The sequence below is a fragment of the Micropterus salmoides genome, unplaced genomic scaffold (assembly GCF_014851395.1).
Source record: "Micropterus salmoides isolate LMB-PRFRI ecotype aquatic unplaced genomic scaffold, ASM1485139v1 Ms_hic_scaffold_1, whole genome shotgun sequence".
NCBI lineage: Eukaryota > Metazoa > Chordata > Actinopteri > Centrarchiformes > Centrarchidae > Micropterus > Micropterus salmoides.
The window spans coordinates 40,627,842-40,651,757 of record NW_024040040.1 but is presented as its reverse complement, the minus strand read 5'-3'; the positions used below and the strand labels follow the sequence as shown (position 1 = coordinate 40,651,757).

At 41.3% G+C, this 23,916-nt stretch overlaps 1 protein-coding gene across 1 annotated transcript in view; it reads left to right on the top strand.

Annotated features, from left to right (window-relative positions):
* prex2 (phosphatidylinositol-3,4,5-trisphosphate-dependent Rac exchange factor 2) overlaps positions 1–23,916 on the top strand; it is an 87,499-nt gene that overhangs the window by 11,131 nt on the left and 52,452 nt on the right. Inside the window, 11 exon segments of the mRNA XM_038727647.1 lie at positions 4,907–4,978; positions 6,010–6,132; positions 7,684–7,788; positions 9,907–10,008; positions 10,927–10,944; positions 10,946–11,089; positions 14,063–14,196; positions 15,135–15,238; positions 16,745–16,894; positions 17,472–17,613; positions 22,939–23,039. Coding sequence (XP_038583575.1) covers positions 4,907–4,978; positions 6,010–6,132; positions 7,684–7,788; positions 9,907–10,008; positions 10,927–10,944; positions 10,946–11,089; positions 14,063–14,196; positions 15,135–15,238; positions 16,745–16,894; positions 17,472–17,613; positions 22,939–23,039 — 1,195 coding nt within the window.

The following is a 23,916-nucleotide window of genomic DNA, read 5'->3' as shown; positions in this document are numbered from 1 at the left end:
AGCTTTAACTTGAATGCATTAGCAGATGTTTGAGGCTAGCTTTGTACTTGATTCAAACTAATTTCTGTTGCATGGGAGCAGCTAGATAGCTTTCTGTTTTTTTTTTTTAATCAAAGCAATTTGCTGCATCGTCTTGCTCTTCTGGCTCTGTTTAGGGCTCTTTTCCTGTCTGGGTAGGATTTGTATTCCCATCACAGTTCCACTCTGAGCAACGATGTGATGAACGACATGCTTTTTCTCCCCCCTGTACTTTCTTCATTCTCTTGTCCACTCACTTAACGATCCCGCTAGCATTTTCTATTTGTTTTGGAAACAAGCACAATATACTGTACACACGCTTTATTTTAAAGCATAAGAATGTCTATCATTGTCCTCTTGTTATATAATTGTTAGTTGAACGTGTTTGAGGAAGTGAGTTTTTGCCAAACTCCTCTGCTGTGATTCATCTGTTTCATTGACAGAGAGATCAACATATGTGCAGGGGGAGTGGCTAGCCTTCCGCCAATTGTATCTTTCCAATCTGGTGGATGTCCATTCACAAAGTGTCCTGAACTAGTCTGGCTCAGTGCACACTCTGTCGGCATGGAAACAGCCCTCCAGCCAGTCTGTTACCCCTTTTCCTTTCCCGTAGGACACTGTAGGCCAGAAAATGCTGGGGTTGATTTCAACTACCCTTCTCCTGGGCAAAAAGTTTTTTTCAGCGAGCTGCAGTTATTGAGCGAGCTATCAGTCATGTTAGATTGAGACGGTTTCCACCCTGTTGAAGCAACTGCTCAGTCATAGTAAGTCTGTGATGGTAAGGACTATCATGTGGCCTGCGGGTCTGTTAACTGAACCTAATTTCAGTTTCAGTGTGGCATTAAATATCAGGTTCTTTTTTTGAATTAGTGTATTACTGCATCAGGCAGGACAGCCATGATTTCCTCTACCACACCTTTTGTTGCCCACAGCATGTGAGCCTGTGTTGATTAATGGCGGGGAGGGCTGCATGTAGTGATTGGACAAATCTATAAATCACACCCATCTGCTCTGTGGAATAATGAAAACTTTAATGGGGTTTTAATGTGTCGTACCCCCTCAGCCATCAGAGTGGCAATCCAGGTAATTATACCTGGGCCTCAGGGAACAATATTAGGTTTTTCCCTTGTTAAATGCTGTTGATACATGACTAAGGATAGAAAAAACATTTAGTGTATGTCAAACAAGTACAAAGAAAATGTCTGATGCAGAAAAGAACAGCCACTGCTTAATTCCCTTACCGAAAGAAAGTGTGTGTGTGTCTGTCTTGGTGTGTTCGTGAGTGGCAATGCCATTTTGGAGATGAGGCCAACTTTCCTTGAATGGTTAGTGGAAAAAAACAGTAAGAAAGGCACTGCTTTTATCCTCTTTGTCTTCTGAGCTCATCACTTTACCTCATTATTTGTCTGAGCATCTTAGAAATATGCCAATGATTCAAACAAAAACACTGTTTAAACCTCAGAAAAATATTTATAAACTCCCCTACTCTACCTGTTGGTTAGTATTTTCTGTTCAGTTCAAAATGTCTGTCCATCTCTGGTTACAGAAAGCATACATGGATCACCAAAAGCTCCTATTGAGCTTTACAATGCTATTGCAAAGTCTGCTTGTGATTCCGTAGAGGCTGGTGGCCAGACATGGTGGATTCCTGCTGGAAAGCACATCCAGTCCTAGGGAACAAAATGTGTCCCTCTAGAATTCAATTGGTCGTTACTGAGTATGAGGACAAAGACAGCAACCATGGTTGACGATGGCAAAAATGTGTTTCTTAAAAATGGACTCTGAAGTCTGAGTCTTGGGTGAGTCTTCAACACTACTTCAGCTACATTTCTTCATGCCTTTGGTTTGAAACACATCCCTTAAATTGAATTTGTTTATAGTTAGTGATTGTTATCATCATCACAGACAGAACTGTCTCTCTTGCACCGTAGGCTTTAAACCAGTGAACAGATGCTCTGCTACGTGATGCAATCAAGAGACAAACCCTGGACGCGCTCCACTGACACTGAATTACAATACTGCATTTGGATGACTCATGAAATTCTATATTTGGATACAATACATTTAGGCAAATGAGCTGTGCATTTTATGTACTGCTGTGCTGTCAGGTACTGTACAAACCTGGAAATGGGCTTATATTCACAGTCACCCTGGGTACTGTTACAGTGTCCATAAATCCAGTCATTCAGTCAGCTTCCCATTCACTGTCCGTGGAGCTGTTCCAGGATTAGTCTCTTAACAACATCAACAAGGCAGTCTTGGCGGCCTCTTCGGAAGAGACATGTTCCTTTCCAAAAATCAAGTCTGAACTGTCCACAATTCTAGGAATAACATGAGCAGTGCCTCAGATGAATTGTTCAGACTTTTGTGTGGTTGAAACTGTTTTCTGGGTGGTGTACTTATCTTGAAAACTACATGAAAGATGTTTTTAATTTTGACACCATCACTTCTGTGCGACAAAAACAGATGCTCTCTTATCTTTTGGGTGATAACACAATTTATTATCTCCATCCAATCAGATTTAGAGTTCTTGCACTCCATTATGCCATGTGGGTTTTCTTATGTTGTTACTTCTGATAAGCATCTGCAGTGAGGCTCCTTATGTTATGCAGTAGAGCCCCCTCCCCACCCGGAGCTCTAGTTATACAGTATAATTAGTGCTCTAGTCTGCAGATGTAGTGATTATTTCCTGTTGAATAGACTCTTCACTATTAAAACTTAAGTGATAGACTCCCTAATTAGCCCATGTTTGATGTCACACATCAACAATAGGAAGCTCTTTTTCAATGCAAATTAGTACCACTTTTTGCTCAGCTAAGGTCCTGTACTGTAAGGCCTGTCGAAGTCTGCTCCGTGTTTGTACATATTAGACTTGCTAATCAGATGCTAATGCTTGTGAGTGGCAGAGTTGCGAGGCAAAGCAGCTACAGAATGGTAATCAGCGTGGAGTTGGCCTACAACAAAGAGACTGATTATTTAAGCCCCCCTTTTTTTCTCCAACCACAAGCCCAGATTCAAGCCTTCACTTATACAGTTCCTTTTGAAGTGTTGTGTGACATCAGTACAGTGTGATTTAGGTGATTTCAGTCATTTTTCATGCTGTTTTTATTTTTTTTTTTTACCATTACCACTGATTTGGCCAAACCACACTTCCATCTGCTCATAATTAATCAAGTGAAACCTTTCAATAAGCGTACTGTAGTCGCAACCACTCACTTAGATCTTGGTGTCAAGGAATCATTCTTGGCTTGTCCGCTCTTGAAAGTAAGCTGTTTACATGCTTTGTGGATGTATTATGTTAGCTTGATCAGGTCAGGCTACCTGCTGCGTGGCTGCACCGGACGACAGATGGCATTATGGCCCTCAGTGGGGTGGTAAAGGGATGCCCATGGTTAGGGTCAACTGCAAAGACAGATGTAACTTCTCAGTGACTGTATGCATCACACTGCCTTTCAGTGCAGAGCTTGATCATGTTGTGTTTACGGAGCTTCTGTTAGTGGTTTGTGTCATGCTGCACCATGAAATAACGCCTTGTGCCACTGATGTGTTTTTCTGTGTCAGAATGTGTTGAATTGTGGCACTGTCTCTGGGCATATTACACTGTCTGTCATGTGGCAGTGGTTTTGTGTGTGATCAGTGACATTGATTAAGCTGGAATTGTAGTTTTGACAGCCCTGCTGCATTCTGGGAGCTCTGTTTTCTAAATTATGTTATACTAGACACAGGTTGAATCAAACTGTTGGTTAAAGGAACATTTTGTTGCCTCACATTTCTTTCATTTGGTTCATTTATCTGATTAGCGTCATAAATCTTACCACAGGTTTGGCGTAATAAAATCCCAAGTGCACACTTTATTCTACTTAGAGATCTCATCTCTGCTTCTATCTTACTGCGTTTTGTGTCATTCGGGGGATAAATAAAGTTTGTTGTGTGACATGGGAAATTAAGTCAGAAAGACAAAACCCCACATAACGTAAGCATGTTTATGTGATGTTATGCCAAGGACATTTATTTTCTGCTGCTCTCATTCAAATTTGACAGCATTAGGAACATCGGAAATGTTGATGTTGCTTCAAGTTTGATGTAGCTGAAATTCAGCGCAATTGAATGCAATTTCTCATACTATGTCAGACTTTATATTTTATGGAAATTTTGATTTTTTAAGCCTTGCTTTGGATTTCATCATAGCCTCCCTGACGTGAGATGCATTACGGACATCAATCAAAAGTGTGATGCCACCTATTTGGTTTTGCTCAGAGCTTGCTGCTGAAGATAGATTCCTGTCTGCCCAAACTGTATTCCAAGCATTGCACACAACAACATATAGATTCTTGTCTGGTATCTGTTGATGGATGTCTTCTTATTTAAAAGCCCTCCCTTAGGCAGAGTTCAGAAAATGACTAATTCCTCCTTAGTCACATTTTAAGAATACATTCGAAGCACACCTCCTTAATTTGCCATTCTCACAAAGTGCCCCGAAGCATTAAATGGGTTGTCAAGGGCTTGTGCAGTGAAGCAGCCTGGGAACCGGTATCCTCAGGGACCGAAGAAAGTAAGAGCACTTCCCATCCATCTCAATTCACACACTGCTGGCCTCTCCAGCTCCCATCCCCAGCCACTTAACATCGCCTTTGAAATACCATGTGCTGCAATTATTGTGTTTTTTTTTTCATCCAGTGCAAAGATTGTGTTTCGTCTGTATCAGGTGTCTACTGTGATGGTTACCAGTTTGCTCTGGCAGCTAAGTGTTGCAGCTGCACACAAAGCCTACATTTGAGTCTTCTATTTGTCTCATTAAAGGTACAAGCGATCAGACGCCAGACGTAATTTAATCCTGGGGCTAGTTCAGAAGTGTTAACCGTTGCTTTCCTTTCCCGCTCTGCTTCAGGTGTTTCTACATCGTCTCAACCAGTATGCAGCCACCAAAATCGACAAGAACATCACAGAGGAAACTGTTAAGGTGAGGGGAAATCTTATAATTAAGATTTGGAAAACTATTAAAGGGAAGTTGACTATTACTCAGACACTGCACACAGACCTTATTTTCTCATAGTAACGTGATCCATTAAAAGACTGGAAATTACATTGGAAACTAAATAAAGTGGGTCCATTGTTTGGGGTGCTCTTTCAACCCTAATATAGCCAAGTTCTGAATGGAGAAAGAAATAGTGGGCGATCCAGGAAGCAGCTGTAAATATCATCTATTTATAAATGATTCCGGCTAGAGGATAATAAAGGATGCTCTCTCACAGTGGGAGTGCGCCTATGACTGCTTCATGGAGCTTGCTTACTTTTGAAGGTAAATACACATTCAGTGGATATTTACTGCATTTCCCTGTTTGTTCATCCATGCTATGTGTTGTTTGGGAACATGCTGTTCAGAAAAGGGGTTGGATGACGTGGGTTATTGCGGGGTAGGGCAGCAGCAGGCTGTGATGTCACCGAACAGCTGAATGATATCCAGTCCTCCGGAGGCAAAATGCATTGATCAAATTTCACCAGATTTGCTGCTGTTCTCAATATCACTTAAGATAAATTTTTGCCTTTGACGCCCGTAAAAGACTTCTCTGGCTTTCAATGCTTTGATTTTATTTCACTTTCTTTTTTTTTCCATCCAGAGTCAGCGTGTTGTTTTGTCCTTTTAATATCACCACAAAAATGACATAAAAGAGGCCAGAAGTCAACACCACATGAAGGGAAAACTCCCATACAACAGATCTTAAAGATCTGCTCCTTTTTTAGCTAACTATCAACAATGTTTGAAATTCAATCATCAAAGACGTCTCAAGCCAAGATGCCTATTACAAAGAAACCTCATTCTTTATTCTGTGGCCTCATAAATTCCCTTGCGGAGTGCCGCTGGCACAAAAAAGTAGCATATGCCAAAGTATTGATACGGGCAATCTTAGGAGCACCATTGGAGAAAGAAACATATGCATCCTCAGTTTTATTTGACAACCCAGTGCAATTAATGTCCTTTTTCTCTCTCAGGCTTTATTCTCCAACATCGAGGAGATTCTGGCCGTTCACAAAGACTTCCTGTCCATGGTGGAAGAGCTACTCCAGCCTGACCCTCATGCTCACCATGAAATCGGGCGCTGCTTCTTGCACTTTGTAAGTAACGCATGCTCATGTATGACCGCCATTACTTAATGCTCCCTCTCTTGCAAGTTGAATGTCATCTCACCACCTTGTAGGCACTGTGTCACCATCATGTCCAAGCTCTTATACTTTAGTCGCTTCAATGCATGCTCTGCTCTCAATAATCCTGACGAACTTCTCTCCTGCTTTACTGTCAGAGCTCGAATGTAGTCCTGCAGAGTGCTGCTGAAAATGATAAGATACACCACATGTTGTCAATTTATCTCTCTGGATTGCCCACGATGAGACAGTTCACATTTGTGGTATGTTTGATAGGGCTCTGATATACTGCTCACCGCTGCTATATATCACATTTCTTTGATGCAGAGCCTTGAGGCACGCTGGTATATTATAGGTTTCAAAGTCTAGTAAATCTTACCATCCTTCTGTTGGGCTTAAGGTGACTTTCTGTGCCAGCAGGGCCCTGATGTAGTATTGGGCTGCTGTCGATACAGGTGAAAGAGAGATGATCTAGCAGTACAGATGGTATTGTTAGGTTTATGATGAGACGACCTCATTGAGAAAATGGGATATAATTCATAACTGAATACAGTTATAAATTACAGCATAACGGAAAACCCATCACTCAGGCACATAATTCAGTCATGAGTGATCATTTGAGTCCACAGAGATAAGACTCGGACACATTTTCTTTTTCTATCCCGTATTCTGCAATTCAAATTTTCCCTTTTCTGTAGTGATTGGTTGATGCCCTAAAATTTCCAAGAAAGAATTGCACAATGTAACTTTACTACAGAAACACAAAAAGGTAAGTAAGCCAGCTGGACAGTGGACCACTCAAATCAAAATCTCTCTTGTCATTTAGGCCTGGAAATTGGCTCCACTCCTCCCTTTTGGACTACAGTAAAATCAGTTCCCAGGCCCAAATAAAATACTCTTTTCAGAGGTTCATAAACGGGCTTCCTTGAAAGTATGATTCAAGAACATGGGCATACTCTGCAGTTAATCATAGAGTTGTGTTTTTGTAAGTGCCCCTGCTTGTTGTTATGACAGTTATGTCTCTCCACATCACCAGCTTTTTCTTCTGAGGCTGATAAGTATGGCTGCAGACTATTTTTGCTGCTCTGTAGTGACTTTGTAGTGAGTGATTTAAAGGCAGTGTGGTCTGGTCCCAAGTGCTGCTGCCTCTCAAAGACAATGGAATATGAATGCCATGAGAATTGCTTTGGCGTAGAGTTGTCGGTCATATAGCTGCAAGGCAGATGACAGGATGTGATTGGAGCACACTATATACATTATATATTTCATGATGGAAAGGAGAGTGTGGAGAAAAACAACCACTATGAATCCAATACTTCATGTCTGCTCTGCCTGCCTTCTTTTCTTTCAATTTTCTTTATTTCATTAGTCTGTATTTCTGTCTTCATTATTGCCCTGTGTGGCTTAATTTATTTCTAGGATGATCGCTCCTCTCGTTATCCCTTTTCTTGTTGACTTTGTCATCTTCTTTCCCTTACTTTCCGACTGTATCCTTCTCAACTTGTCTTTCTGTGGGTCTTATAGAGGAGTCGTTTCCAGATTTATGATGAATACTGCGGGAATCACGAGAAGGCCCAGAGGCTGCTGCTGGAGCTCAATAAGATCAGGAGCGTCCGGACGTGTTTACTGGTGAGAGGGGGGCTGTAAACGTGCACACAATGTCCAATTTGTAACGTACATACAGCCAAGTAAAGTCTTCAAATGTTAGTACTCATGTGCAAGTCAGAGTAACTGTTACGTGCACATACAAATTTACATGTGTGTCATTAAATCGCAGTACATTTGTTACAGAGGTCATTCTTGTTTTCTTTATAGCATACATCTTCATCTATAGCTATATTGTTTAACATCCAAATAAAATCCAAGTGGGGTCATGAGTGATCAAAACTGGACTTAAGAACTGCTCGCGTATGAAAACTCCCTACCACACTCTCTTAGACACACAAACACACAGTCACCCACACAAGGCAGCTGGACAGTGTAAAACCCTGCACTTTATGTTCCAGTGTGTCTGACAGCTGATGTGACTCTGCCCCTCGTGTGGGTGGACTCCCTCTTCCTGTCCCGACACTCTGAGAGACTTTCACGTCCACAGGGGAGCATCATGTTGCTAGAACAAAAGATGACTACATCCCTACTGCTGTCTCGCTAAACTGCGCTGTGTGAGTGCATGTGTGTGCACTTTAAGAGGTCAAAATGTTTGCCCTTTTTCTTTACCATTGACTCTCACAGCTCTGCACTTGATGCGGTTTGAAGTCATTATTTTAAATTTTTCTCAAAGGGTTAGACAGTTTGTAATGCTAGTCTCTCTCACTCCTCACCCCTTTGCCTCTCACACACACACACACACACACACCATCACCCTTTATGTTTTAGGACTTCCATTAAAACAGAGCATTTTGAAATCGAGATCTACAGCAGAGTTACACACCCAAAAGAACCAGAGTATAACCACAGCCCTACTTGTATTGATTGGTTGGTTCTTTGGTGAAGCGTATGACCTTTTCTTAAGACTATAATTAATTGAGTGAGAGAGGAAAAGCACACATGTACATACTATGCAACCCATCAGAGAAGAGTGGCTGCAAGAGCTCTGTGTCTGATTTACTATCCATGTGTGCCTTTAATCTAGGGAGCCAGAGGAGGCAAAGATATGAATTGACTTTGATTTAATGGGGACTTTATAGCCTTGACCCTTTGGTGACCTAGCCTTGCATCAGGGCTATATGGGTCTCGTGTTACCCTCCAACCTACACCTAGCTATGTGATAATATACCTCAGGTCACCTCCTTGGCCTTGCAGTGACCATGGTGGGGATATCCGTTAACCTCCTCTAAACCTTTGGCTTACTGGCTGCTATTTGCCTGGTTTATTGTTTACACTGTAATTCAGCACCTCTTCAGAATTTCAGGTGAGAGGGAGGTGAGAATTAATATTAGCAGTTAACCTCATAACCTGAAACCTACTACTTGTACCATGTGATCGACTGAAGGCACGGTTTGTCGCTTAGTTTCTGCAAAGTCTCAGTCTAAATTTAGGGATGGCTGTGTTAATGGAGTTACGATTGTGCTTTTATTATACAATCAAAAAATAGGTTTGAAAGCAAAACTATCCACACTCTCAAATTTGTGATTAAAAAGTGTCATCCCAAAATTTTGTTTTCGTTAATCCAAAATGCTGAGCTGAAATCTTGTAGTTGGAACCTACGAAAGACTCATCTCTGCAGTTACAGTATCGGTATCAGCAGTCACCTCATGGATATAAGCCAAACAGGCATGAGCAGGTTTTCACAAACGACGGCTCACTTGGAAGTCAAAAAGCAATCTGCGGGCATCAGCTCAAACAGATTTCTTTCTGTTACGTCTGTTTCTGTAAGACGGGATTGATTTTCTTTGCTCCCCCTCAGTTTTCTCCACGGACCTCAAAACTCCCTCTCGTGTTTACAGTGGATGCTACCAAGCTGTCACTTTGTTTGAGACTGGCTAATACAGACGTGTCTTTTGTAGGTCCCACCCACGAGATTCCCGCTCAACGTTTTGGATTCGCAGACAAAACATTTTGATGACGACTAGGAAATACTACTGACAACCCCTTCTGATACATTTGGCCAACGCATATATTTCACCATGATGGCTAAAATCAGAAACAAATGTTAGACTTTAGCCTTTGTCTGTCTAACAGTGTGGTTTTCTTTACAATGAGCACTTCAGCCTCACAGAGCCTTGTTAAACTTCTCCTCTCCTCCAGAACTGCATGTTGCTGGGAGGCAGAAAAAACACGGAGGTCCCACTGGAGGGTTACCTGGTAGCTCCTATTCAGAGGATCTGCAAGTACCCATTGCTGCTCAGAGTGAGTCTGGTCTTTTGCATGCTAACCATCTATTATGGAGATGCCACACCCTTGTGCCACCTCTGTAAGGGCACCTTCTTCTCCCCTTTTCTTCCACTGTAACCTAGTCATTAGTTAGGGCTGTCCCGTCTTATACACATCAACCTCTCCCTCGCTAATGAAACACTGGTCTCATATTCTGACACGTCTCTGCTTTAGTTCCCCAGCACAACCACATCGGAGCAATAACACAAGACCCATCATCACCTCTCCTGCCCAGCTGCTCATTGAGACGTTTTGACTAAGCTCATTCATACCTGCACTCTCAGTTGTTAGTTTTGAAATTTCCGTTTCCCAATGTGAAACGTGAGCGAAATGAAATACACTTTCAAAGGCTTGTTGAGTTGGTGATCTGAGCTGTCCCATCTCATTCAAATTGTTATGATCTATTTATTCACCCAGGCGTTCTCTAAACAGCCACCAGCACGGGCACAGAGAAGTAATAATAATAAGGGGGTAATCTGACACTCACAGCCATTTGAAGTCTTCCAGCTGCCAGGGCCTCCTCCTCTAAAATGACACAGATAGCCATCATTGGCTGCAGATATATGCAGAACAGTGTAAATCAGCCCTATAGTACCTGACATGCTGAAACACAGTGTTTAGACTATAGATGCAGAGATTGCCGGTAATTTTGCTAGACTGTAGCATGCACTAGCTTGGGTTATAACCACTAAATTTAGGAACCACTGGATGGTAAGCAAATATGGAGTGGATAGGAAATGGAATATATTTTTCTGCTTTTCATGTTAAATATGTAAAATATGATTCAGATTTGTTAGATATTTGATTTGATATCTTACAAACATAGTTTAGGTGTATTCATGTGAATGTGACTAGTGTATTTGGATGACATTGTGTGGTCTTTGCATAATGCAGGAGCTGCTGAAAAGGACCCCCTAGGAAACACAACGACTACACCCTGGTGCAGGAATCTCTGCAGGTAATGAAGGCTGTGTGCTCCAGCATCAACGAAGCCAAGAGACAGATGGAGAAGCTGGAGATTTTGGAGGAATGGCAGTCCCATATCGAGGGCTGGGAGGTGGGCCCTCAACTAAACTGTGTAATCTCATCCAAATACTGGACTGGTATATATTTTTGAGTGGGCTCGTAGATTTTTTGTCACCTTTAACACACAGCTTCCCCCCCCCCCAAAGCTCGAAGTCATGACTTATTTAAAGCCACTTAGCTCTACGCCAGCAATTCAACAAGAATGCCAAGTGGCGTGACTATTGTAGCCTTTTAAGCTTTCTTGTTCTCTCTGGGAACAATGACTTGTATTCACTGTGGCCAAATTCTTTCTGCTTGGATGAGTCTGTTGCCTGTCATTAAAGCTGTTATGCTTTATTGTGATAAATTTAATCATCATCAGGTAGGCCGCACTTCTTGGTCTCGAGGGTTGCCTTTAGATTCGTTGTCTTCCAGAGTTCTGGGATGCCTTAACACGGAGTCAGTAGGCCTAGTGGTGGTTGGTTAAGAGAAATCAGTGGTGGTAACTGTAAGGCAAGAGAATGGGTTACTTATGTGCTTCATGCAAAAAGGGCCCAAAAGGCTTCCTGGACACGTGCAGACAGAGACATTGCCCGTCAGCTTCTGACTAAAGTGTAGGCAGGAACAGACTGTCAGTACTATGAGTAAGACAAGATACGGCAGATCATCATTAGACTTCCTTGCATGTGACCGAGATGTGAATGTGTTGTTTTAGGGTCACTGACAACATTAGAGTGTTGTTATAGTGTTAGCAGGGCATTTAGAAGGCTTTTAGTAAGTTTGCTTTGCTTCATAGTAAAATATACTGCAGAGACATAAATAGATGGGCATCCCCCTGAAAAAGAGACCCTTCTTGAACCTATTAATGTAGAAAAACCCACAGCTTTTAATGGATTTAGAAAGATAATTAGAAGTATATAAAACATTCTGCTGTACACGTATTAAATAGGAGGGATAATCTCAATATCAGGTCACAAAACAAACACTTCGGGGTTTAGGTGTACTGTATACATTCACACACACACACACAACAGTTCAAAATCTAAGAATAGTGTTACTTGTATTAGGCTTAGTGTTGGGTGTGGTGACATATCTTTTACTCGGCATGGTCCTGGATGTAGGTGCTCTGCGGTTTCCCCTCAGCACTTCTATTAATTTGTAAACATTAGCTCATTCTGGAGCAGGACCCTCTGAGTGCTGCACACCAGGCTCTGCAGCTCTAAATGACTGAGTGGAACTAAGAAGAAGAGAGCGGAAAAATAGAGAGAAAAGGAAAAAAGGAGGGAGAACTGAGTGATGGTTGCATCTTGTATTTCTATGTGGGTGTTGGAGGAATGATGGAGGGATGAGGAGTGATTGTGAGAGCTGCTGTTTTTTCCGTTCCTACTCCTCCGCCCGGGCTGATTGCTTGTTAGCGCTGACCTGCTCTACAGCTGGCCGCCCCCGGGGCATCCTGGCAGGTTCACCTAGCGTGGGAGAGACAGGGCGAGGGCCCGCCGTGGTCACCATGGTGACGACTGCCAGCATTTGTTAGGGCGGTGATTGCCAGTTGGTTAGTGTTGCGAATGTCTGTGTTTTGTCACTGTGTGCCATAGAAATATGTTAATTTTAGAGCGGGTAGTAGTTTCCAGTTGTGTTTGAGTTCACATTCTGTTCTCTTGTTTAAGTTTAATTAGTATTCTTAAAATCTACTAGAGTTGTGTAGTTTGCTTTATTTGGCTTCTTTAGTTTGAATAGCTAAAGTAAAATTGTCAAGCTAATTGACAAATACCACTTCAGAGTTCAACACAAACTTTTCTACCATACTTTTTCCTTAATTAATGGCATATCCTGCTGTGTCGTTTCTAATTTTTTGTTATCCTTTTCTGCATTTGTTATGTCTGGCACTTGTCTGACTATAAAAATAGAGGGCTGAAATTTAGATGAAACAGATGACTGAGGGTTTAAAGTGTTGCCTAAGTTTTTGACTGAATGCACTCTCTGTGGAGCGCTGGCTTGGAACAAGACTGATGTGAAGAGTGATAGAAAAATGCTGCAGAGAAAAAGAAAAGCTGAAGAAGGTTGCACCAAAAAGTAAATGGGCGGTGGGTGGGGTGGGGGGGCTGTTTAAGGAGCATGAAACATAAAGGGGAAGTGTCTGTTCTTCCATTAAGGAAATGCAGCTCTATAGTCTGAAGCAGTGTGATGTTGCTGTTGGCCCTTCATGTAACCAAGACAAGTTGGCCTTTCCATGTCTGGTGTGCACACATTCACTGGCTGCAAAATAGTTTAACATCTGGTCATGGGCAGGGAAGTTAAAGGGCTCTGAAAGAGCGAGAGAATTAAAAAACTTTAGAGGAAGGAATGAAAGAGATAGAGGAATAGACTAGGGAATCCAGAGGAGGGGAAAAGAGTGAGAGATGATCGGCGGAAGGGAAGGGAGGAGGAGGAGAAAAAGGGAGAGGAGAAAAAGAAGGGAAAAGCGGGATAGGTTTTGGCCTGCTGAAGTCTCCAGCAGGAGGAAATGCTTAGCACATTTTCCGGCTCTGTGCGCATGGGAGTTATTTTTAGCTCTGAGGGGCCGATCAAACGTGGTACATAAATTCCCAGAGCAGGCAAGGTAAGGGAAAAGACAGCACACTTTATCACTTGCAGCAGGAACCCCAACCAATATGGTGAACAGGCGCGACAATGCAACACATAGTTTGACTGGACGGGATGTTATTCTATAGAAGCTATTAACGACTGCATATTTTAAAGTCCCACAGCAATCTGCTCTGAGGAAACAGGGAATGTTTTTACAGACCCCTGAGAGAAGGAACAGGAAAGGCTGGGCTTTTTAAATCCCTCCTCCTGTTCAGACACTATGGGTGGACATTGAATGGTATAGAAATAATTTGTAGAAACTTTCTGTTGCATAGACACTTTGCTAGTTTGAATAACTTATTTCCCAAACTCCCCTCTGTGTCTGTCTATGTGCAGGCATCTGTTTCACTCTCTACGTTTTTCTGCCTGTTTGACCTTTTGTCCACATGTCCGTTTGCAGGGCTCAAATATCACAGATACGTGCACGGAGATGCTCATGCACGGCGTCCTCCTGAAGATTTCAGCCGGAAACATACAGGAGAGGATTTTCTTCCTGTTTGACAAGCTTCTGGTCTATTGCAAAAAAAAAAACAGGTGTTTTGACCCTTTTATTCATTTCTCTACAGACAAAATCCACAAAGAAGATGAATTTAAAATTCTCATTACAGTGTTTGTTTTTGGGAGACTGAAGAAAAATATTGTTTATGCTAATTTTAAATTTAGCTCTGTCTCTGTACTCCTACAGAACATTTAGAGCATAGACTTTATAAATTATTCACTTTGCCTACTCTTTTACTTTTTTAAAGAAGAGGGAGCAGTGCACTGTGGGAAGCATTTTAGTTTTTTGTAAAGGAGTTGAAAGAAAGGTTATGCAGTAGAGGAGTCACATGAGAAAAGGATTTGGAAGTTTTTTTTAAGGGGACATGTGATTAGTCTAGGTGGGGATACTAACCACAAGCTGTAGACGGACGCATGTTCTTTTTCAAATAGATTTATCTTTCAGGTAGTTTCTGAGGAAATATACACAAACTAATATGACATTTATGAAGATCGGTGCAAGCTGAGGCAGGAAACTACTGCTGATTGCTGACCATTGTTGGGCTTCTGCAGGCGGAACACCTGATGAATAGTCTGCTCTGCATAAGTTAGCTATTATTTCACCAGATATGTGCTGCGCACACTGAGCTACTGATGCACCTGCTAACAATGCTGCTACGTCCATTTTACGTGTTTCTGGCAGATTTTGTTCACCCACCGCCAATGAAGGGTTCACCTGCTTTGATTTGCTTTTACTGTACGTGCTGTAGAGAGTGTAGTGTCTGCAGGTAGCACATTAAGCAGATCCATTCATCGACTTAAGAAAGGAGCAGAAGAAAGAAAATAAAATGTGTTATTCTGACCTTAAATCTAATTGGATATATTTTCCTCACTTAATTTGGTTAGTGCATATTGACAAATATCAGATCATTATAATTAGTCTTATTATAACATAAAATGATTGGCTTATTCTCGTGGTTGTCTGTCTGTCCAAGGCGTTTAAAAAACAGCAAGACTGCCACAGAGGGGCCTCGCTATTTATTCAGAGGGAGAATCAACACCGAGGTGATGGAGGTGGAAAATGTGGATGATGGCACGGGTGAGTAGTCCTGTAAAAAGATACATTTATTTTGGACAAATAAATGTTTACGCAGTTTGATTCTTTTTAATGCTCGCTCGCTCTCCGATCCATGTGTTTTTTTATTTTAGTACTCCTGGCAGCAGGGGTTTAAAAATGTGCCATAATAACCCACACAGGAAGGTTGACAACATAGTCCTTGGCTGGAACTGTGCGATTTTATACTTGGATCGCCGATGGAAAAATAAGATTTACCTATAAACGTTTTTTTAGACATCTATAGTTACAAATCCTTGGGGCTGTGCTGCTGCTGGTACTTGGTGAACTTGAGCGCTTGTGTCTCTTGGCCTCACATAGCCGCTGATTATCATATATATTTGTAGAAGCCATCATTTCCTCTCCAGCAGACTTAGATGGGCAGTAATATTGGGTGTTTTTGGTGAGAGATGGATGGGTTTGGGTCTGGAGAGGGAGGATAAACACGTGAGGCAGGTTGGCGGTGCAGTAACTCCTGGGTGTTCTGCACCACAGGCGGGAGATCTCAATCTGAAATCCAGGGCGACAGGAGTATTTTAGCGACTTTTTCCCAGGCACACACTTGCTGCTTGAGGTTGAAAAACGCCCTCGAGGCTTACCATAGAAAGGACACCACACTGTAGATGCTTTTAGATGTGATTGTAATTGATGATTGTAATGGTTTGCTTTTTGTTACACCCTCAGAGGGAGAAAATGAGAGGTCAGATGGAGATGAATTTGAAATGTTCCCTAAGAGATGGAAATAATGATGGATTCAGCTAACGGTCAAGAGTCATTTCCATTTGCTTTGTTTTTTTTCTATTCTTAATGTCTGTTTTTGAGCATAGGTGGTGAATTACAAGGAGCCACCAGCTTGGTAGGAGTATTCTCAGACTCAGTAGTAAATAATGCTGATGGATAGCTCTTCTTCTGCATGTGTGTCCCCTCGTTTATCCCATTAAGGAGAAGAGCTAGAATCAATGAAACACTCAATAGGGAGTCTATAAGGGCCTGTACTAGAGCTGGGAAAAATGAGTCTAGAGCGAGTGTTTGCGCTTAGATGATACATTTAACTCAGTAGTTTTATAATGGATGTTTTATTTTTTTTTTTTGGAAAGTAGACCACATAGTACTGTATAAGAAAACCTTAATTCATCAGATAATGTGTTCTGTTCTTGTCTATTGGCTGGATGAGCCCTGGTGTTACTATCACAGCGTTATTTTGCTTCATTTTCTCTGAAGCAAATCATTGTAGTGGTGCCTCATCTTATTGCTATGTTTTCTGCGGTAACTCTCGTTTACTATGAATCCGACTTCCCAACAACTCTGTTTACAGATCAGCACAGCCACTAATTGATGGCCCCACCCTTGAAACATGAAAAACTACTCTGAGCCTCAATGAGTCAAAAATAGTGGACTTGCGTTGTTCCACCCCCTCAGAGATTGTTGGAGTGGACTTTCTAAAACTAGTCAAGTCAAACTGTGTCTGTGTTCTTCTACCCTGCTGTACAGCTGACTACCACAGCAGCGGGAACATAGTAAACAACGGCTGGAAGATCCACAACACGGCCAAGAACAAGTGGTTCGTTTGCATGGCCAAGACCCCAGAGGAGAAGCAGGAGTGGCTGGAGGCCATCATGAAAGAGAGGGAGCGGAGGAAAAGTAAGAAAGCGCTTTAGTGAAGCAGTATCAGGGTGGGGGTCGGTTCGCTTTCTGTGCGCTCAGTTGGGGAAACCCTTTTATTTTTTTCCTTCTCAGCATCTGTCTTGAATCAAATAACTGAGAATTGATGCTGTGTTTGGGAATATCAATTCAAGACAATTTAACCGGGATAATTGAAAACGTGAGCCCTGATTAGTTGTGGGATCTGCATCTAAGAGTGAAAGAAAAAGCGAGCAAGGCGGTAGTGTTATGTGTGTCATACGCTAGCAGATTGAAGTGTGTTAAAACAGATTTACAGGTTTGCACTCCTACAGGGTAAACACACAATAAAGAGAGTTTCTATATTACCCATTTTGAGATTGTGTACAAGATAAACTCTTAATAGTGTCAGTCATTATCCCTGATTAAGACTATAAGCAGACACTAAAAGGCACGGCTAATTTTCTTGTGAAATTAGGGGACATTAACTTTCTCTAGCTAGGAACTGATATCACATCTAGTCTGGGAGCTGAGAGCAAAGATTATTAATGCCACGATATTGACAGACTTTCTGCCCCCTCTCTCCTCTGCTGCATAGGTCTGAGGCTTGGCATGGAGCAGGATACATGGGTTATGGTGTCAGAGAAGGGAGAGAAGCTCTACAACCTCATGACCAAGGGTAACCTCATTAAGGACCGGAAGCGCAAGCTCACCACCTTCCCCAAGTGCTTCCTGGGAAGGTAAGATTCTAGTTGCTCATCTCTACACTTTGGTTTGTCCGGTGAGGAAGCTGCTGAGTGTTCAGTCCGTGTGGTTTCCTCTGTGTCACATTGGTGTGACCACATGTGAGGGAGCAAGTGAGTGTCAAAGTGGATGACTGTGTTGTGAGTTTCTGAGATTAAACCAGAATGAATATCTAATATTATGTGTATTCTCAGATGTATAGGTACTTATATTTGATGTCAAGTAGGTAGGCCTTGCACTGTGTTAAATGAGTCACATTAGCACCTACAGTATATGGTAATATCTTCACAGCAGTTTACACAGTAATATAGATCTCCATCCCTGCTCTCATTTTTTAAATTGACATGGGTTTCTAAAGACAGCAGCCGGGAAGAAGAAAGCGTCGGTGCCTTTTGTTCAGGAGACTGTGTGTTATGTGTATCTGCAGTCTCAGTCATGGGAAAATCAAATCCAGCCAGATTTAGCCCATGAATCTTATTTAGGGATTATTGGTGTGGTGTCTGGGGATGGATTGGCCATTGAATGCCAGTCGTAAATCACAGGGAGATATCCCTGTGCGGCTCAGCTGACTGCCTGCTTTCTCCCTCGCCCATGTTAGATTACAATAAGCTCTCTGCTGAGGAATCCATGAGGTAACTGCAGTGGAGGGCCCATTATGCCAGTCACCAGCTGTGTGTGTGTGTGTGTGTTTTTGTGTGTGTGTGTGCACTTGTAAGATGTTCATCGTGTATTCGTGTCCTTGAGTTTGCACAGCTATGTCAGTGCACTTTCAATGTTTACTTTTGCCAATCTATCCTCCATTTGCTGATAGGTGAGAACATTTACTGTAAAGGGTGCTTTGCACAAAAACCTGTCTAACTATTTTAAGCATGCATGAGTAGATGTAAGTGAATGTAAGGAGTAAAAAAGTTGTGGAAAAGATTTAAAAAAGGTTGAAAAATGCCAAAGTTAACCCTTCAAATAAGGGCTGGGCGATATGGCCAAAAATTTTATCACGGTAAAAGATTTTTATATCATTCCATACTGATAATTATCACGATAAATGTCAAATCATTATTTCTTTCAAGATTAACTGATTTCACAGATTTTTGCTCCTGTCTGAAAGCTGAAGAAACCAGATGGTTAATTGTGGTTTTATTTATGGTTAGAACATCACAAACACTTGATGCCAAACAGTGGATCATTTAACAAATCTGAGGTAAAACTTTCAAAAAATTATAATAAAAAAAATTTCAACAAATATTCACGTGTAAAATTAATAAAAATCTTTTTTTCAGTCCATTTTCCTTTATTTTTACAAAATAAATATCTTAGTAGAAACAAAAAGTGCTAATTTGTTTGTTTAATTATATCAAACATTTATTGATTATTTATTGAACATTTGTTATGTTGTTATTGATAATTGTCATTATTGTTTTATTGGCCAGCTCTACTTTAAAATTATAATCTTAAATTCTTGATCTCCTGCAAAATCTACTTAAAAATCCAATATTTAGGGGCAACAGACTGTAACTCCAAACGAGGACCAGAACCATGTGATCCCCAAATATATAGATATAGATATAATCTTCTTTTCATTGAGCCTTTTAGCTTTTTACAGGAACTCTTGATGGGAAATCGCACCCTTTGCTCTCCTAAACTGAGAGAAAATCTGTAACCTCAATTCTTCTTCCCATTTCTCACATTTAACACAAATTACTCTCGCAATAATGTGCTTCCCACATTGGAAGGTTACAAAACTGGATCAGGGTGAAGAAATCTACAAACATCTGGTTGCAGCCAAAGAGCTCTCCTTGTTTGAAAATGAAAATTGTATGTGACAGCCAAAAGTCTTTTTATAGAGTGATGACATTATGCAATTTAAGAAGTGATTAAACGAAATAAAATATTTTCTCAAGACAGTCTTGGTTAGATGATATTTAAACTGTGCTCCTATCTTGACTGAAAATCCCATAACAAATTTCCCTTGTAAACGCCTCACTGCATTTCAGAATGACCCATGTTTTCCATTTGTTTAAAATCTTTACAGAGATGTTTTGACTGGTAATAATCACACTGAAAATCACCAAGAGCTTAAACAACCATTTCAAAATCCTTGTTATTTTTATAAAGCATGGAGAGAAAAAAAAAACAACAACCAAAAAGTCCAATTGGACATAGTTGTGGCCATGTTACATCGCATAGTGGTTTGGAATGAGGAGTGACTTTCTCCTTTGGTCCATGCAGACAACACCAGATCCCTCGCGGTCTGGGGGAGGAATGGATCTGTCAGCTAAAAAGATTAAAGGGATCAAACGTTGGTCATATGTGGGTACCTCGTTTAGTCTGAAGAGATCATATGGTGAGAAAGCAGCTCAGGGAAGCTCCTTTTGGAAACCTATCCTTGTTTATACAACTTGGCCAACACCTGGATGACCACTTGTGGATGAAAAGACATATCGGGACCCTCTGTACTTCCCCTGTCTGAGATAACTTTGGAGATGATTACATGTAGGCGTAATTGGGGAATTGGAACCAGCATGGTATGTCTGATGAAAGCCACATTGCCTATGGCTTCAACTCAGCCCACTCCCTCCATTGTGAAATGCCTTTTTCTTTATTCTCTTTCCATGCTTCCTCTTTCTCCCTTTTTATTTTGAAGGCCGAAGGCTATTTTTGGGACTGGAACTCCTCCCCTTTAAGTGGTACAATCGTATTTGTGGTTTGGTCCCTGTGACAGGGTAATTCATCAAAGAAAATGTGTGCGACAGCCACCTCTTGCAGTTATCATCCAATTTTGAACTTGGAATAAACAGAAAAACAAAAGAGATTCCAAGTGTTTTCAAAGTGTCTTCTACATATGACAGACAATAGTGTCAGCTTGTTGTCACATTAAAGACCTTAAGAGCTCAATGAAAAGGTTAGACATCCTGTAAGAAATGCCCTTTGTCTTTGTCAGCCTCTGCTCTTTCTTTCTGACATTATGTGGAATACCATATGTTTTAGCAGGAGCTGAGTAGAAAGTAAATACTGTCTGGGATTTGATGATCGAAAAAAAAAAGGTGACATAGAGAAACTAAGTAGTATTTTCACATTTTGGGAAACACGATTTTTTTTTTTTTTCGCAGAGTTAGATGAGAAGATTGTTACTACTCTCATGTATCTAAATATCAAGTTACAGCCAGCAGCTGGTTAGCTTAGCTTAGCATGACTGGAATATGACTGGAAATAGGAGGATACGTCAAGCCTGGCTCTGTCCGAAGGTAACAAAATCCACTTACCCATACCTGCAAAGCTTATTAATTAACACATGATATTGTGTTTGTATTGTCTGTACAAAAGCAAGTTGCGGTTTTACAGTTAACAATCTCTGATGACTGGCGAGCAAAATAAGACTCCTTGTCAGTTTTACACTTAGATTTTCACTCTGTTTTTTGTATGGATTTAACAAAGGAGATGTACCATGTTAATAAGTGAGCTCTAGATGTGCTACTGAGCATAGTTTGCTGCCTGTTACCAGATAGAACCAATCTGTACGCTAAGCTAAGCTAAACTACTGCTACTTGCTGTAGCTTCATATTTAGCAGACAGATATGTGAGTGGTATCGATCTTTTCATCTAACTGTTGGCAAGAAAACGACTAAGCTTGTCTCTTAAATTGTTGAACTATTGCTTCACTAGCAAGGACCACAATCAACAGATACGATTAAATGATTTATTGATAAACAAAACAGAAAGATGTACGAGGCTCGCAGTTGCTGAATAGCGGTTGTGTGGATACACATGGAAATGCTGGAAATGACGTAATTGATGTGTGGTCCTGCTCCTGAAATTCTGCTATTAGCACCACTATAAATGTTCTTTTCCTTAGCCTTTGAGAACTTGGTTTCAAATCCAAAGTATTTCTCTATAACATGAAATATTCATGACAAAATGTAAGGAAGAGTAAAAGTTTGGATGTAAAAATCAGTTGTTGGGTAGTAGTTATAAAGAGTTTAACAGTCAAAGACTCAGCTAGCCTGCTTCATCAGTACTGTCGTCACATAATGATTTAAAGTCCTGACTAGTGCAGGGATGTATGTGACATCAACTTTTTGTCAGCTTTCCAAACCAGTGAGAGTAGCACAAACAAAAAATCACATTAATACAGCAATCTTTGATGTGTAATAACCAAAGATTTTCTAACTTTGTGTTCATGAAGGACCCCATTGCTAATAGTAGTTCATTGACAAAATACTTTGTTTTTCGGGCCTTTAAAGGCTGAATAAAAGCCAATAGTCATATCCATTATGTAGGCCTACAGTGATTTTGGACAATTTCGCCCTGCTTCGCTTATGGATTTAAATTGCATGAAAGTGCGACCCTAATCTGCTCAAGGCCATGGGAACTGCGTAGTCCAAACTTTCTGGGTGTTTTTCATTCCATGGTCAAGGTACAGAGGTTGACAAATTGACATTGTTATAGACTTGTGTTTTTCCCCTGTGGTCTGTTGCTGAGAGAAAAAAGACGCCATGGATGAGTGGTTAAAGGGTGTAGGATGTTGGACGGATAGAGAAGGAGGTGGACGTGGGGTGTTTGGTCAGTGGGTCAGCTCCTGTTGGCTGGACACCCAGCCACTTCTGTCATGGTCTGGAAGTGAATTCCACAGAATTCCAGTGGTCCTACTGGCCGTGTTTGTTTGGCTTTCATGGAGAGATACTACATCAAGGATGTAATCAGATCTCTGCCAACCCTCTCTCTTTCCTAATTTGTCCTCGTACTCACTCTCTCTCAATCTCTCAGAGTCACTAAATTATGGAGAATTATCCCATTTAGTTCATTCGGGCCATCAGAAGATCGGATTCTGTGTTTGTTGATTTGGTTGTTTCCTCGTCCCAGCTGTAAATGATGCAGAGCAAAAGATATCTTGCATTTTCCATCACGAACATCAACTTAATTTTTGATAGTGTGGCATTGTTTGTCGAAAATAAATATAGTTACATAAACTAGATAAAACACACGAACTAAAGCTTGCTGGTTGTTTTAACGAACAGTTGTGGCCCCCTACAATAAATAAATCACTCCTCTTTACCAGGATAGTGTTTGTTGCCATAGTCACATCAATTTAGAGTAAATGTTGTTTGTGGCAAGTTGTAAAGGCTCTCTTTGGAAGGATGGCAAAGGTCACAACTTTTTTCATATTTACGGATCAGGAGTAAAATCAAAGCTCTCTCCACTGATCACTCACTTTCTCCTTTATGGCGTGATGGGATTTCCTATGGAGATTTTGTGTGTTTCTTGTGTTGTCCCTGAGTGAGAATGTGCGTGTTATTATTCCAATGTTGTCTTTTGTGTGTCCCCAGTGAGCTTGTGTCTTGGCTGATGGAAATCGGTGAGACAGGCAACCCAGAGGAAGGGGTTCACCTGGGTCAGGCTCTGCTGGAGAATGGCATCATCCACCATGGTTAGTTCTCACAGTTATCTCCATTCTCTTCGCCCACTCAGACCTGCTGTGTCATCCTTTGCTGTTCCAGATCTAACACCAAATCTACCACAGTTGAATTTACTTTGTGCTGCACGGAGAAAGAGAATGCAAGTGCCTGCCATTGCCTGACTTAACCTCTGGCCATGTCCAATGAATGTTCCTCATTCAACAAGCAGAGTTTCACAATACTTTCACTCCCTGGCTTCAGCCTACAATGTAGATGCAGCTGTCTTATTTATGTCTTAGCAGGTGCCCCATTTAAACACTCCCTTGACACAATGTTTAGGTAAGGGATTATGATCATTAATCTCTTCTTGCCATAATTTTTGTGTCGTATTTGTTCAATGGCTGTTCTGTGGCTTTGGGTAACAAGTGTATTTAGCACATGAGGCTTCAGCTGGCAAATGCTTTGCATTCACACTAAATGGCGCATACTGCTTTGCATATATTCTTTTCCTCAAAAGAGCAGGGCCCCAAGCCAAGTTGTATCTTAAATCACTTGGGGGTGCTTTATTGCTTTCTCACAGAGCGATGAGATTGGGTTGTAGAGCTGTGCCTGACAGAGAGGAATAACTCCGAGCCATGCTCTCTCACAGTGCAGTTACAAGTCCCCATGTGAAACATGAGAGAATATCTTTTCATTAAAACCTTTAATGGAACCGGCATGGCTGCAGCCAGGAATACAGAGCCAACTATTATTACTGTTAGGAGGGTCCTCAACAAAGTCCCCTAAAGCAAGAGGAGCATGGAGCTCTGAGCAGCTGCGTTATCTGTGGCCACTCCGCTTGAGGTTTGAGTCTTCCTCTTGTCACGAAAGCTTGTTTCACCACACAGCCCTGCTTGGCTTGAATATGTT